The 17,422-nt window shown below is 36.5% G+C and overlaps 1 protein-coding gene across 10 annotated transcripts; it reads right to left on the bottom strand.

Annotated features, from left to right (window-relative positions):
* Positions 1 to 2,751: 2,751 nt before the first annotated feature.
* LOC104612498 (Pentatricopeptide repeat (PPR) superfamily protein) lies at positions 2,752 to 12,864 on the bottom strand. Of its 10 annotated transcripts, none has more exons than XR_016082052.1 (7): positions 12,590 to 12,864; positions 10,268 to 12,301; positions 8,845 to 9,011; positions 6,545 to 6,836; positions 5,663 to 5,862; positions 4,525 to 4,726; positions 2,752 to 2,989 (listed from the first exon to the last, which is right to left on the bottom strand). XR_016082052.1 is itself a non-coding variant. In XM_010279930.3 (2 exons), exons 1-2 carry the CDS (start codon positions 12,799 to 12,801, stop codon positions 10,372 to 10,374), a joined length of 2,142 nt encoding a protein of 713 aa, XP_010278232.1. In that variant the 5' UTR covers positions 12,802 to 12,864; the 3' UTR covers positions 9,019 to 10,371. The 10 variants fall into 10 exon arrangements, 1 of the variants encoding a protein (XP_010278232.1); XR_016082055.1 differs by lacking the exons at positions 2,752 to 2,989; positions 4,525 to 4,726 and adding an exon at positions 4,763 to 5,357 and having other exon boundaries at positions 6,545 to 6,610; positions 6,745 to 6,836; XR_016082056.1 differs by lacking the exons at positions 2,752 to 2,989; positions 4,525 to 4,726 and adding an exon at positions 4,763 to 5,357 and having other exon boundaries at positions 6,560 to 6,610; positions 6,745 to 6,836.
* Between the last annotated feature and the right edge of the window lie 4,558 nt (positions 12,865 to 17,422).

Here is a 17,422-nt window from a genome sequence, read left to right as displayed (position 1 = left end):
CCATTTTTTTAATTTTTAATTTTTGTTGTCAAAATGGGCCATCCGTTTGAACCGGATGGCTAGAGCGTTTCCGTTTTCGAGTCATTTTTTCTAAATGTCAATAATTAGACGAAATAACTTTGTAGTCATAGTCATGGGAAGGGTGAACATTGCAAGGGATTCCAAAACCTTGAAAGATAAATCCAAAGTGACCTTAAATACAGAAAAAATTTGGTGGTAAATCCACCAAACTAGAAAAACCAAGGAAAATAAAGTTCTGCTTTGAGACGGAGCTAAACATACATGCAACCAAAGAAAGAGACAAAGTAGATCGTCTTATAAGAAAGTAAAAAAAAAATATATTGTACAAGAAAATCCAAAGAAAAAACAAAAGGGAAGAAATAAAATGGTGGTAAACCTTAGACCATTTTAGAGGATCTTGAAGAAGAAGACCAAACACGAAAAAAAAAAACAAAGAAAAGTAGAAAATGAAAAAAAAGAACATACCACATACGCTCGAATAAAGCCTACAATAGAAAAAACCTTTGAATAATGAAAATCCAAAAGCATAAAATCCATGGTTTCCGAACCGCCGTTGGCCCAGACAGACGGATGAACATTTCGGCCCGAGAACCGTTCAGGCAACCGGTTCCGTTTTGCCCCAATCCTGGTCCCTAGCCAAAAACCGTTGAATCGGTCAATGACCCATTGACCCAAGCGGTCGAACTGTCGACCCATTCAATGGTTTTTGGCCATTTTTTTATTTTTTTAATTGGGAACCGTCTAGGCAGCCAGTTCCATTTTATCCCAATCCTGGTCCTTGGCCAAAAACTGTTGAACCAGTCAATGACCCATTGACCCGGGTGGTCAAATCATCGACCTGTTGACCCGTTCAATGGTTTTTGGTCGTTTTTTATATTTTTTTAATTTTTGTTGTCAGAATGGGCCATCCGTTCGAATCGAACGGTCGAACCATCAACTCTAAAACTAGTGGCCAGAACGGTTCCATTTTTGGATCGTATGAGTCATATGCTTGAATGACATAACACATATGATATTGCTTAATGGACCTCACACACTCAATTTTTTGCCTGTAATTTTTGTTATCAAAATGGGCCATCCGGTTGAATCGAACAATCGAACTGTCGACCCAAAAACCGGTGGTCAAAACAGTTCTGTAAATTTTTTGCTTGTAGTTTTTGTTGTCAGAATGGGCTGTCATTCAAACCGGACGGACGGTCGAACCGTCGATCGAAAGCCGAACAAAAAGAATCTTTTACATATATATAAGATATAAGATTATATTTATTAAATTACTATAATAATTAGTAATTATTAAAACTGGATTAAAATAAATAAATAAATAACATTATTATAATCGGTAGTGGCAATAATTAAATTACTACCATTTGGCGAAAGGGGAGACCACCCTTTTCGTATTAATATATACTAGCGGAGGGGCCCTGCTTCGTAGGGGCTGGAATGGAATTGTCGACCCGTTGACCCATAGACTTGGTCCTTGGCCAAAAACCGTTGAATCGGTCAATGACCCATTGACCCGAGCAGTCAAACCATCGACCCGTTAACCCATAAAATGATTTTTAGCCGTTTATTATTATTATTATTATTTAATTAGGAACCATCTAGGCAACTGATTCCGTTTTATCCAAATCTCGGTCCTTGGCAAAAAATCGTTGAATCAATCAATGACCCATTGACCTGGGCAATCAAACCATTGACCCGTTGAATGGTTTTTGGTCGTTTTTTTTATATTTTTAATTTTGGTTGTTAGAACGGGTCATCCATTCGAACCAAACAGTCGAACCGTCAACCCAAAAACCAATGGCCAGAATCGTTCCATTTTTAGGTTGTACGAGTCACACTAGAGGTGTAAATCAAGCCAAGCCGCCCACATCCCGGCACGACAGCCCACGGGCTGTGCCAGGCTTGGCACGATGGTTCGTGCCGTGATGGGTCAGGTGTTTGAGGTCCATGGGCCAGCATGACATGGCATGACTGTTCATGCCTGTCACGGGCGAGCCGCATTCGACCTATCCAAAAAACTAGTCGTTGCCCCCCCCCCCCCTAACAGCTATATAGGGGGTATTTATGTATTTTGCTTATGGAGGAGAGAAAAATGACACAAATGCCCCCCCAACAGCTATTATATAACAACTAGTTTAGGGGCTTTTTGGGTAAAGTTATAAATAACTTTACAATGACCAAAATACCCCTCCCAACAACTAAAAAACAATTAGTTTTTAGGGTATTTTGGGCAATTGAATTATTTTCAATTCTTATAAATAGCCCTATCCTCCACCATTCTTCTCATCACACCAATTCAACAATCAACATTCAACAGTTCTCTTATTAAGTTATTCTCTTAATCTCTTCAATGTTCCTTCCCTCTCTTAGTTTCTCGTACATTCTCTGCAATCTAAGTGAACTCTGATAGTCTTAATGCCTCATAGTCTGATTGGCTGATTGGTTGATTTTCCAAGTTAGTAATTTGGAAGGCTTGGAGCCTTAGACGTTGTCACATTGAAAGGCTTTAATCGTTGAAATCAAGTTGGGATTCTAAACCAACAATCCAGGGTATGTCCAATTAAATTAATTTAATTTTTTTAGAATTTAAAAAAAAAGGCCAACTCTTCCCAAAACCCTAAATTTAGTAGCTCGATTTGGAGAATATTTAAAATATAGGATGTTGAGGGGAAGGGGAAAAAAGCAATTTGCCAAAAATGTAGAAAAGACTTTAGCTATTATAGCAAGGGTGGCACTAGCCATTTGACCAGACATTTTCTCACACATGAGAAGGAAGAAGAAGTAACCCACAATTTAAATGAATTTTTGAAATAATGGAAAATAAATTTTAAAAATATTAGGAGAAGTCGGAGAACATTTCTCGCCGCTAATCCCACCATGGCACGTGATCCGTGATCTACTAACCCCTCTGGTGTCTATAGGCTATAGTTCCATCGGAGTCTTATTAGTTGTTTTAGTGCAGGACCTGCAGGTACCACTGTACCAGGGTTAGTTAGATGCAGTCATGAATCATGATGCAGAATATAGATTACAACTTTACAATTACAAGACAAATGAGGGCATGATACTACTACATACACCGGATATTTCATTTTTCACCTGAAGCAGATGATGAAAGTGTATGTGAATGCTTTCATCATAATGATTAATGTATATATAAATTTTGTTTAAATGCTTTCAAATTATTGTAAAGTGTATGCGAATGCTTTCAAATTATTGTAAATTTTTTTTTGAATTTATTTGCTATTAATGTAATTTTGTATTTTCAATTTATAACTATATTATATTTTATTAATTGATTCTATTTTCATATTTCATTCATCCAAGTATGAAGTATCTAACCATTGTATATTTCATAATTTCAATATTTGTATGCTTTGCTTTGTAATTTGTATCATGATTCATTCAAATTTAAATGAAATAAAATTCCTACTTGAATTGTTTTATACTTTTATTTATTTATTTATTTTTTGGGTAATCGTAAATTCGTTATTATTCGTATCCTAATATCCATTTAGTCTAGCCCGGTTCGGCCTAGGCCCAAGGCCCGCCTTGTGGCCCAGCCCAGCACGGCCCAGGCCTACGGCACGGCACGGGCCAAAGCTGTGGGCCGTGCTGAGCCAATCCCTAGAATTTTCATTGGGGAGGGCGGCATGGCCCGTGGGCTAGCATAGCATAGCTCGCACTTTGTGCGGGTCGTCCACAGGCCATGCCGTGCCAACCCGACACGGCCCACTTTACACCTCTAAGTCACATACTTGAATGACATAGCACGTATGGTATTGCTTAATGGACCTCACACACTCGATTTTTTGCTTGTAATTTTTGTTGTCAAAACGGGTTGTTCGTTTTTTTATTTTTATAATTGGGAACTGTCCAGCCAACCAATTTCATTTTACCCCAATCCCAGTCCCTGGCCAAAAACCATTGAATCGATCAACGACCCATTGACTCGAATGGTCGAACCATCAACCCGTTGACCCGTTTAATGGTTTTTGGCCTTTTTTTTATTTTTGTTCTCAGAACGAGCCGCCCAATCGACCCATCGACCTAAAAACCGATGGCCAAAACAGTTCCATTTTTGGATCGTATAAGTCACACACTCGAATGACATAACATTATAGTTTTTAAAACCGACCCAAAAACCGAATCGGTCAGGAATTCAATTATCGAGTCAAACAGTCTGACCGTTCAAACCGAACGGTCAGCCCATTCTAACAAAAAAAGTAAAAAAATAAAAATGGTCAAAACTGTTCGAACAATTCAATGTCTAATTATTAACAATATTTATAATAATTATTATATATTTATATAATTAGATAATTATTATATATTTATATAATTAGATAATTATATATACCTAATTATCTAACAATATTTATATAATTAATAGGCTTGGGTATTCGCACGAGTAGATTCCATTTCCTAGAGAGTACCCCTATCCTATATATATAAGATAAGATATGATCTCCAAAAAATTTATTGTAGGGTAAGGATAACCTATTGATAGTGAATTTCTTGTGCCAGAGCGCTCTTTGGGTGGCCTATCAATATGGTAGGCAGGATCTCATTGCACATGTAACATGCAGCATGGTTAAGATACCAAGCAAGTAGTTAGAACTTAGAAGCCGTTATGTGGTACCCTTGATTGTGCGCTACCTTAAAGAGGAAATCTCTCTCTCTCTCTCCATACCGCCATGACCTGAAAACGCTACCAGAATTCAACACATGAAATTGGTACACTACCAAATAAGATCGAACAACATCATCCGAGTATGAAGTTTCAATTCCCGTGGAAAGAGTTGCTTGGATCTAAGCCAAAAGCTCCTAACCTGCTTACTGAAATAAGAGATGGTCGAAGACTGCTAGTTCTTTAAGGCTATGTTTGGTTTGAAGGAAAAAGTAGGAAAAGGTAGGGAAAGGTAGGGAAACCTTTACAAACCCTGTATAGCTTTCTCTATCTTTCCCTTCCCTTCCTTACCTTTTCCTTCAAACCAAACATGGCCAAGTGAAGGTTCTTTTGGTAGTAGCAGAGGGAACAGAGAATTTCTTGTTCAGCCGTCCGTCCATCAGTTCTTGGGTGGGGTTGGGGATGGGAAAGGAAGCTTGACTTCTTGGCTACCATGTGCCAGTGGTGGAAATTATGAACTCCCAGAGTAGCAAGCAATTCCATTCAAATTATTAGCTTGCAAATTTGAAAAGCACCTATGTAACGTTTGCAAATTTCACCCTTTTAGGTTAGTTGGGGAATGTCTACACGAACTGGTTGAGGTGTTGGAGGTTTCACCAACGCCTTCAAGATACTTGAAAAAGAGGAGTGTTTCCAGGTATCACTGCAGTTTAAAATATTTCTTTTGTTAGAGGTAAGGACAGGAAAAAAGCAGTGGATGGAAGTCAACACAGAATATGAAATATTTTTTCACTTGGCCCAACAAGCTCAATTAAAGATATGGGGTTGGCTAGTCAGCCTAAAACCCAGCAAGCTTAAGTGAGGATTGGTATTGCTTGGAATCTCAAACCTTTTGCCCCTAAAACCAACAGCTGCTACTAGTCTCAAATATGGAAGTTTAAGTTCCATGGAGAGGCTAGTCAGCCTAGATGTTAGGAGCATTTTAACAGTAATTGCCATGAAACGTACCTTTGTCTTTTCTACATCTTGTCTTGAGCAAGGGCCTAAGAGCCCGTTTGGGATCATTATATGCTAAGCTACCAAAAATAGTTTCACCAAAAAGTCAATTTCGTAGCTCAAGCATATTTCTGGCTTTCTGGGTTTTTTTTTTCACCAAATACAGCTTCACAGCTTTCCATATGGGGTCTACCTTGCAACGCCAAAAGCCACTGCATGACCATTGATAAAATGAGACAAAACAAAATGGATCATCATATAGAAACCCAAATTCAAATTTTCGGAAACCAAGATGAGGCACAATGTCCATCTATTTTTTTTTTAGAAAATTTATTGAATTCTTTCCTCTACTTTCTATATTTTTGTTTTAAACTTTATGCTTGAAGCAGATGTGTGCATCCTATGCCACTCCATACAACAGGAGATATGTTCCGTAAAATTTCCATTAGGTTAGTGAGTGAGATGTACTACTCATCATCATCATCTAAGCCTTGTCCCAACTACAGAAGATTTGTTACATCAAATTCAATGATCCAATGGTTAAGAAAAAAAATTAAATGGTAGAATTGGGAATAACTAGTAATAAAGCTATGGCTGCAAGACAATGTGCTGAAGTAAGTCTTCATCAATTATTAAAGAATCTAAAAAGAACCAGAAATTAAGAACTTCTCAAAAAAAAAGGAGCTATGGTTAAAAATCTCAGATTAAAAGGAGCTAATATATAACTCGTAGCAAATGCAGAAATTGAAAAAAAAATCAAAGATTAAATGCAGAGAAAGGAAAGCAAGAGCATGAAGTAAATAATTAAAGAAAGATCCAGCATAATAATAAATGGCAGCTTAGTTTCCAATACATTAGAAGCATCAACAAAGATAGAATCATGAGACAAAATACCTATTTAAGCTTCACCTGTGTTTCCTTGGTAGGCAAACCCTTTGATTGTTTTAAGTAGAAGACCTGCTATAATATAAAAAACAAACATATAGGTCAATATCAATAAATACAAAAGAAAAGGTTATACACAATAAAAGAAGTGCATAATACAAAAGAAATTCATCAGTAAGAAGAAAGATTAGAATTTTGTTAGGTATCACTTCTATTATAATCTTTGCATATCTAGCAGGAAGACCCCAAACAGATGCCATGAACAGATGGAGAGCTTGTAAAACAGCCTCTTGTTCCTCTCCTAAAAACCAAGACAAAAAGAAAAGACAAAATAAATGCAACTAAATTCAGTTTTCATTCCACAAATTTTGGCAAAACAATCCCTATTACACAAACAAAAAATTGCATGAGTTCCTTTGTAGGATCATAAAGATTATATGAGGTTGTGATTTAAATGCAAAATAAGCAAAAAGATGATGTAATGGATTCTCTGGGTAAGTGATCAAAACTTATTAAGTTGTTATATATACAAATTGACAGAGCAAATATTTAACATGATGGTTCCCATGTAGTTGTTCGATCCATGAAAGCACAGTATAGTCTTGGTTCAAAAAAGAGATAAGACAGAGAGAGATGCCACTTTTAGGGCCTAATGTCCAGCTTCAAGGATGCCTCAAGACCTGCAATAGCTTCTCTTCTTTGTCATAACTGCTCTGGGCCCATTATCTATGCTCTGTTACTGTAAAGGTAATAATTGGTTGACTCTTTGATGATGGATGCAAGTATTGCATTTCTTGCACCTAGATCATAAGAGCCATTACTGTGAAGCTCAACTATCAAGTTTAATGGAATGCCTCTTGTTGGATGAGAAAGTTGAATCCTTTGCTGTATTTAAGGCAGTGTACTGTCTTGTTTGATGTATGTTGATATTCATGATATTAACAGTGATGGAGCTAGCTGATTGTTCATGTGAAATGTATTGTTCCTGGTCTCCCAGCTTAGGAAAGCATCTTTTACTAACCTGAACCTATCATACAGGCTTGGAGTCTGCATCTTGAGTAACAATTATTGGGTTGGTTTGGGTTTGGGTTTTTTGAGTTTCTATTATAATAGGGTGGTAGTTGCACTGGTTTTACCGGTCCTAACCTGATTTAAGATAAAAACCAATTATGTAATATATTTATTTATCAACACATAATGAAGGTACTTTCAACATTTTATACACGTTTCTTATGATTTACTTGTAGTGACTTCATATAAGATGTCTAAAACTATCATTATATACCTACACACCCATCAACCCAATCCCAACCCAAGGGCATACAAATTCTCCAAGAATATTATATTGCAGCTCCTAATTTGGTAAAGCTAGCTCAAAGAGTTCTTAATAAATGAAAAGGATTTTAGGATTTTGAAAAATTAATCTGAAAGTATTGAGAAGTGTCAATTGAAGAACTTTTCTCTTACAGCATGTTAAAGATATCCACATGGCATCTGGAAGAAAGCACCAATGCTCATTTTCTAGAAATTAAAAGGAAGAGGTAATGTAGTAACAGTAAAAGTGAAAAAGAATCACAACATCCTAACAAAAAAAAAAGGAAAAAAGAATCATTCAGAGGTAGGCAACGGAACTTAAACTGCAAGAGGATGCAAAATATCAGTTATGAACACATAAACCAAACAGCTTTGAGGGAGAGAGAGAGAGAGAGGGAAGGAGGGAGAAGTACAAAAGGAAGCTAAACTTTAGAGGATTAAATGGTTGCCATTAGCTGAAAATGGGTAAAATGACTGCTAATAGGAAGCTGGCTGCTATTAACAGTCAATGACTACTTTAAGATTTTAACATTTAATATTTCTTTAATAGAAGATTCTTTTATCTCATAAACGTATATTTAAATCAACATATCCTGGATTCTATGCTCAGAGCTATCATAAGCAACATCACCCAATACATCATTATCTAATAAATTTGCAAAATAAGGGACAACAGGTGGGAAAGCAAAAAGAAAAAACATCAACATATATCATTTTTAGTGTCCCTGAAATTAGCTACCTATTTAGAAAAAGAAACTCAATATCAACTAAGAAGTAGAATTCACACCAATCCACTTAAAAAGGAAATAGTAATTCAATGTCAAAGTAACAATAGAAAAGAATATATATTAAGTCAACTTATTCAAGAAGAGCAGCTTAAATTAGATCGAATAAATGAGAACCCAGTTAATGAAAACTATCTAACATAAATGAGAAAAGAACCCAGTTGAAGTAAACCATCTAATGTAAAATGAGATAACTGGGGGAAGGCATACCTGATGGGGCAACAATGTCAGAAGCTCCTGCAGTTTCCTCTAAGATGGAAGAAGAAGATGGTTCGTCCTTCTTTGCACTCCTTGAACAGTTTAAAGACAAAGATCATCCAAGTCCTCTGTCAAACCTTTTTACAATGCACTGTCTGACTTTGAGGGACAAGAGATACCTATTGACAGAATCTGGTGTAAGAATATTCTCTCTGAAGTAACATTTTTTGTCTGGACCGCCTATATGAATAGACTCTTAATGAGAAATAACCAGCTGGGGGGGGGAGGGCATGAAATTGACTGATATAAGCTGTGTTTTATGTAAAGGTTCTCTGGATGCATCCTTCCATTTTGCCTATTCTACTTTGATTCTATGGCAACATTCTCCTCAATCTCTCTTGTTGTGGATTATTAGACCAAGGTAATAAAAAGATCACACTGAGACAAAGTACCACAATAGATGAAAATTTGTTACTTACTAGATGCAGCTATTCTGATTAATGAATAATAAGCCAACAAGTTTAATTTTCTACATCTAAGGCTCTACTTTGTAATATTTCAATTAAGTATAAATCTCTTTTACAAACCAACTTCAGTCCATGGTTAAAAAGGCAATTACCCCAACATTAGGTTCCAACAACCCAGCTATTCAGAGTATGGGGAGGGGCGGACTGAATATGAAGTAGCTGCTCTCAGACATTAATGGTAAAACTCTCCATTTCAAACCCACATGACACTTGTGACATGAGATTTTACCATTACACCAAGCAATGGCCCCTATGTTAATAAAACATATATTTACAGAATTAATATTTAATAGCTAAAATGAAAATCAATCATGCCTCTCATAATTATTACCCACCATTCCACCAAAGAATACAGTGAAATTAAGAAACATAGAAAACTTGTTTCAAATATGATGGAATAATAGAACTCACCATTAAAAGTGTCCCACTTATGATCAACAAAATCACAACCATTCAAAAGGATCACCTATTCAGTGGACAGTTTGGATTTGCCACATCATCCCTCTAGGAGAGAGAGAGAGAGAGAGAGCTTGGTTTGGCAGAACTTTTAACAGGTAGAGACTGGACGATGAGAGGAGAAAGTGGGGACACAAGGAAAAGTTGAAAGTGAAAAGGAAAGTTTAAAGTCAACAAAAGGAGTGAAACTCTCCCTTTTATATCTAATAACCTTATATTTGACCAAAAATACATCTAAATTACCTTATACAAAAAGAACAAGAGACACAACATCCTGATTTCTCAAGGACAATTGTGACCAATATTTCTTGTATCAATGCTCTATTAGTCTATTGTTATATTCATCCATGAATGAGAATTTTTTTGATGCCAGACATTTCTTCCAACCTTATTTACGGTGGGAAAAACTCCCTATCAATACTGAAAAGATAGGTCAAATGAATGAATAATACCTTTTTGCTTAATTTAATTGATAAGAATTCATAAAGTTGGGAACCTTTCCCCTTTCATCTGCAAGTAAATTAACTACTATCTCACTTTTCAGCTCGCCCCCAAATCACCAGAAGTCTCCACATGAACAGCTCCCGTCCTTAAAATGATGGAACCGATTTGAATCCCTCACAATGATCTCCCTCCCTACAATCTTTGACATGAACTTAATGGCAGTGTGGCAATCAACACAGGTCCTAAGATTTTTGAAAACTTTGATTAATGTCCCGGGTGGAGTAGAAATAACACCAAATGCAACTGCAAGCTTCTCACTGTGGTGGGACAGATTTTGCTCTTTCTGCTCTTCCTCAACATCATGCAAAACAAAATTTGTGTCAGGAACATACCCTTCTTCTTTTATCCTCTTTGAGAGTTTTTCTAGAAATTCATAGATTTCCTTAGTTTTGGGGTGGGATTTATCTCCCACTAAGAACACATGGACATCTCTTTTGATCTTAATCCAACTTGAACCTGGCTTCTTTACCACTCCTCTATTATCCATTATTTTTCTAACTTTTGCCACTTCATCCCACATACCAGCAGTGGCATAAATGTTGGCTAATGTAACGTAGGTTGCTGCATTCTCAGGTTCAATCTCAAATAACGCTTCAGCTGCTCGTTTTGCTAGTCTAAGCTTTCCATGAATTCTACAACCACCAAGCAAAGAAGCCCATAGAAACCTATCAGGTTTCATGGGCATTTTATCAATAATTCCCTCAGCCTCTTGAAATCGGCCACGCCGACTGAGCAGATCAATTATGCAAGCATAATGATCAGCAGTGTGTTTCAATCCATGTATTTCATTTATTGAATGGAAATATTCGAGTCCTTTATCAACTAAACCTGCATGAGTGCATGCAGAAAGCACCCCAACAAAAGCAATGTGATCAGGCTTAGTACCTGATCTGAGCAGCAACTCAAAGTAGCGAATAGCCTCCTCAGGTTGACCATTTTGAGCATACCCAGAAATCATGGAAGTCCATGAAACTAGATCTGGTTGAGGCATTCCTTCGAAGACTCTTCTGGCACTGTCGATGTTGCCGCACTTTGAATACATGTGGACAAGTGCGCTAGCTGCAAATGAAAACGGATCAAATCCAATCCGGGTCATGTATGCATGAACCTGCTTCCCCGTATCCTCTGCAGCATCAGCTGAGCATGCATTCAGAATCCCAGCAAAGGTGAACCCATTGGGTCTAATCCCTGACCTTAAAAGTTCCGAAAACAACTCAAACCCTTCTTTCCTCCTCCCACTCTCAAAGTATCTTCCAACCATCGTAGTCCAAGCAACAATGTCTCGGTCCAGCATCTTGTCAAAGACGTGCCTTGCTTCTTCTACACTCCCACATTTCCCATACATATCTGACAGGGCACTCCAAACCACGGCATCTGAGGCTAACCCAGTTCTCATTATATGACCATGGATCTCCTTGCCGAGCTTTAGACATGGAACAGCAGCAGAAGCTGCTAGAGCACTAGAGACCGTGAACTTGTTGCATTGCAATTTCTCTTCTTTTTGCATTCTTCTGTACAACTCCAAAGCTTCGTGAGGTTGGTCATGGCGAACGTAAGCGGAGATCATAGTACTCCAAGAGAAATTATCCTTTCCTGGCACACCTTCGAAAAGCAAGCGGGCCTCTTCAAGTTGGCCCGCCTTTGCATAGCCGGAGATCATGGTGTTCCAAGAACACAAGTCCCTCTCCGTCATCTCGTCAAACAGTTTTCGGGCATCCGCCAAGCTCTCGCATTTCGAGTACAAATCAAGCAGACGATTAGAAATAAAGATCCCAGGCACAAAACCGGAGACTTTGAAATGGGCGTGGACCTTTCTTCCGTCCTCAAGTGCTCGTTGTTGGAGACAGAGCTGTAGAAGAGCAGAGTAAATTGCGGCAGTCGGGCATGTTCTGGAACGATCCAGAAGGTCTAGGATTTGAATTGCTTCTTTCAAGCGTTTCTGTTGGCATAGAGTGTCTATGGCTTCCTTGAATTTCTTCTCCCTACAGAAGCGGTTTACCAAACCATCATTACCGTCAGCCTTGAAGAAAGACTTCTGAACAACAGGTTTCTTCAAGTGGGGTTGGTTGAAAGAAAAGGAACAGACGGACCGTATGTGTCGTGTTCGAGTAAAAAGAGGAGAGCAGATGGATCTTCTGAGAACAAGCCTCAGAAGGTTCCCCAGATGGGGTTGTATCAATGCCATATTCTGTAAGCAACTGAGCAATATAGATGTCGCTTACAGCTTCTACTACTAATACTGATACTAACGGTTAAGAGTGTAGAATAACCTTGATACATATGGCTTCTTTTCTGTGATGGCACGAATAAGGAATTTCTGGTCGACAACCAGCTTGGAACAAACAGCGGGAATCAGTATATCAGCTTGATCGTTGCTTTGGTGATGCTGAATTGATGTTCTGATCCTCAGACAACAGCACTTGCAAACAAAAATAAGCGAGAGAATGCCATTTTTATCTAACCGATCGCATCGTCTGTTCATATCAGTTCTGTGGGATTATGGGTTGCTCTGGGAGCTTTTCTTTGCCGCGAAATGGAACGCATATGTATTCATGGAGGAAAAGACACTAAGACACAGACCTTAGGTCCTTAGAAGCATCGGTGTCACACGGGCCGGGCTTGGATTTTTAAGTCTTCGTCTGCGTTGGGCCTGAGCCCAAAGCCTCAGGTTTTCTTATTTCTCAGATGGGCTTACGCCTAGCGATTAGGCCCGATTACACATTGAGTGGGGATACTTAATCAATCAAGAGTGGATACATAAGTGGTATGTGTATGAATCACTGACTCATTCACTCTTATTTGGGTTACATAGCCCATTGTACATGTTTTTATTTGTAGCAGGTCAAGACTCACTTGGTTATACATGATTTTTGGTATACTATTGGTTAGCGTATATACCAATTGAGGGTTCCAATCCCATTAATTTAGAGACACACTAGCCTAAGAGCATATGATATATGGTATTTGGATTTAACCTTTTAAAAAAAAATGGATTTAACTTTTATGACCTATATGGAACCTAAGACAAGTATTCAATTTATATAATACCGATGTAAATAGCATGTGTGCAACTAATTTATAACCATACATGATGGTATTTAGATTTAACTTTTGTGACATGCATAGAACCCAAGGCATGTAGATAGACAGAGATGACAGCTTATGAGGTACCCAATTGCTGCGATGGGGGCTCCCTCATTGTAAGAGGGAGAGCCCATTTGACAACACACGACATTGAATGTGGATAGCCAAGTGATGCTAGTCTAAGATTTCATTTGTTTTCTAGTCTAGTTAGAAAATAAATAAATAAATAAACATAGAAAGAGGAATTGCCTATCTTTGGAAATGAACACATGGAAATGAGCTAAAAAGAAGTTTTTAGCAATTTATGAATCTTTATCCTAGTGGTTGTGGTGGAGACTTGGGATCGAATCACGCTTGCACCTGGGTTGGAGGATGGGCTACCCCCAGTGTTTAGCCCTTCAAAAGAAATAAAAAATGTTTTTTATTTAAGTGATAAATTCCAGCCCAAAAGGCTTTACCTTTTTTCTTAAGACTAAAGGCTAAGGTGTGTTGTTTTGGTTTGAAGTCTCATATTTGAAAAGCAAAAAGGCGCTGAAAAAAGTACTTTGATTTTTTTTTTTTTGCTTTATCTGATATTTGATAGAGAATGTTAAGAAAAAAAAATGAATGTTGAATGCTGAATATGGTTATTTGATAAATTTACCCCCATAATTGATTATGAGAATGGATATTTATGTTAATCATAATTGACATTAATAAATTAATACTAATCATTATTTTTAGAATAAAATTAATGTAAAAAAACAATAATAAAAATAATAAATAATGATATAATAATAATAATTAAAATTAAAATAAATAATAATTAAATTAATAATTCAAAATAATGCAATAAGGGGGTTTTATTGATTCCTCCACTGTAGGAATTTTTATTAGTTTGTATAGTTGGGAGCGAGGACAAATAAGAGAATCTATAACAAATTCAAGGGGGGTACTGTAGCATAGGCGAGGGTTTGGGACAATATGTTTAGAAAATCAACAAAATTTTCTGAGAGGGAGCAAACCATAAATGTAATAGTTAGAAAAATTTAAATAATATCTAAAAATAATTAAATAATTAAATTTATAAGAATAAAATGATTGAATAAATAACAATAACAATAATAATCATAATCATAAAACAAAAAAATGGTAATAGATAAAATAATAATTAAATAAAAATCAAAGTAATTCTGTAACGAAATAATAAAATAATAAAATAATAATTTTCTTAGTATTTTAATAACAAATATCATTATTCTAATAAATAGTATTTAGTATTTTAATAATATCTTATCATTATTAAAAGAATATTTTAGTATTATTATTTATAAAGTTTTAATATAATAAAAATATGTTACTAATAATAAACAATGAGTAAAATGCACAAAGGGCATTTTGGGGACAAAAAATAAAAATGTTGTCAGGGCTAATGTCTGATGTTGGAAAAATAAGAAGTATAAAAAGAACAACCTGATGTCTAAAGTCTTTCGCTTTACGCTTTACGGCATTAGAGGTTGAAAACAGACGAAAAGAACAAGATGGTCGAATGTGGGCTATGGCCTGTGGGCCTCATGTGCACCCTGCCCTACTCCACTCCAATTCCCTTTGCAAATCCAATGCAATGTGGGCTATGGGGTGGGTTGAGTTGTGGTAGGGAATGGCAATGACATGCGTTAGATGGGTAAGTGGGTAACCTGTCCCACTCGTATTGAGATATGTCTGGTATTGCATTTAATAGGGTGAGTGCAATTTTGATCCAAACATCCTTCCAGCCTTCCAGGCGTCCAAGGATGATGGACAAGCAATCAGGGTTTTTGCAGGCTTCAACACCATTCTCTGTGTCTGTCCCTGTGAAGGGAAGCTCTCTACTGGATTCATTTATGACAGATACAGGTGGGCCATGAAAGGAAGTTCCTACTTGGCCCAATCAGGTAACCTTTTTCTCAGAAGCTCATCATTATAATTGTTATTCTTGAAGATCTTAGAGGACAGATGGGCATATGAATTCCTATGAACCAAAATTTTTGGACTAGGATTTACATCCATAAGAGGACTGCTTTGAAGATATAGGCCAATACACCATCAACTTAGGCTGCATTTGGCATTCTTATTTTAAGGATTTATCTCCCTTTTGCTACTGTTAAAAATTCAATGTTCATAGGGGCATTTTAACTGCAAAAGGGAAACAAATTCTTAAAATAAGGAATGCCAAATGCAGCCTTAATGGTGATAGAGTACATCTGACTTCTGATTTTTTTGATGTGGGTTCTACATGGCCCGCCTATGAATTATATTCGGTGAAAAACGCAGAGAGCCCAAATCAACTGTCAGTCGTTTGAAAGGCTGTCTGCTTCAGCTTTTTTGAATGCCATATCCGGAGCCTTCAAAGCACCTGGACCAGTTTGGTTGAATCTTCAGCTAAACCGTCCCAAACCGTCTGGGCTCTCTCAAATTTTCACAAAACAGAATTTATAGGCTGTTCATGAAAAGCTCACCTCGAAAACCTAAAAGCCACTGTGCTTTCAGCCCTTCCAAACGGCCATTAGAGCTACTTCCCATTTAAACTCTCTTACTTCTGTGACATGGAACGATGATAAGCCCAGCTCAACTCTTTGAGAACATAGGCTCCCTTTGTTTCAACATAAAATAGGAAGAAAATTTTCAGGCTGAAATATTTGAGGTATAATTTTGCCCCTCTGGCTCAGTTTGGAAGGAGTATAAATAGAAATTTGTAGAGTGCAAAGCTATGTATTTTATATTATTTTGTATGAATTTGTATTGTACATATTCGTACAATACAGTATTTGTACTCCTTCCAAACTGAGCCTTTGGGTAAAGGATTTGTTCTCTTGCCATTTACATCAAAACAAATTATAATTGGTGGAAAACAAAGTATTTGCTGTAAAGGGGGCAAAAGTGGTAGCTGAAATCAATGTTTCACCCTAGAAAGGAAAAAAGAAAAATAAAGTCTATGAACTTTGGAGCACTGCAATATGTTGAATCCTCCTACATCAACCTGTTGTGCGCCAGATTGGAATTTAATCTCCTGCCAATATAACATATTGGAACATCCTATCAACATGATTTCACACTGCACATTTCACCATGAGCTTGGGATCCATCATAAAAGTGGGACCTGTCATGTATGAGATGTGCGGTTTAAGATCATGTTGGTAGAGTGTTGGAATGTATTTTGTTGGCAAGAGATCCAGACTTGCCAATTAAAGGATCCCTTGTTAAATTAAGTGGACTTTTTACAGCATTGTGTTGCAAGAAATGGTTTTAAATTTCCAAAATATTGAACATTTATGATTTTATGATGAATAATAATTTCCTAATTTTTTGAAATTATTCAATAAAAACAACAAAAATAATTTATGAAGTAACATGAACAATTTTGTCCATTTTTTTAACCCTAAGGCTGTGTTTGGTTGTAGTGCAAATTTGTTTGCATTAGTACAAATGCATGGGAGTGCAAAAGTAAAAAAATGCAAATTGTTGTTTAATTTTGTTTTGAATTTTACTTTATTCTACTTCATGTCTTAATTTATTTCATTTTACTGCAATCAAACAAAATAAGCTAAAATTTAAAACAAAAATAGGTCAGAATTTACACTAAAATCATTTGCACTGCCATGGTTTTGCATCAGTGCAAATTTATTTGCATTGCAACCAAACACAGCCTAAATTTTTTAACCCCAAACTATTTTGTCCATCATAAATGCCACCAAAAACATTATATATTTCAACTTCAGAGACTCAACCTTAACATGAAATTTGACAATAATTTGAGAATTGGATTATGCTTGATAACTGTTCAAATAGGGCTGTTTGCCAATAGATCGAGTCAATCCAGGTAGATCCAAATTTGATTCATTTATATTTGAATTTGAATTTGAATCAGATCTTATCCATTGAATTTACATCATATTCAAATCAAATTCAGATTGCAATCGAACGTTGAATAATATTAATAAATTAAACAAAAATTAAATAACGATATTATAATATATTAATAAAATAAACTAAAATTGACT

This window comes from Nelumbo nucifera, chromosome 2 (assembly GCF_055504915.1).
Source record: "Nelumbo nucifera cultivar China Antique chromosome 2, China Antique-T2T, whole genome shotgun sequence".
Taxonomy (NCBI): Eukaryota; Viridiplantae; Streptophyta; class Magnoliopsida; order Proteales; family Nelumbonaceae; genus Nelumbo; species Nelumbo nucifera.
The sequence above is the reverse complement of the archived record's forward strand: the minus strand, read 5'-3'. Positions and strand labels throughout refer to the sequence as shown.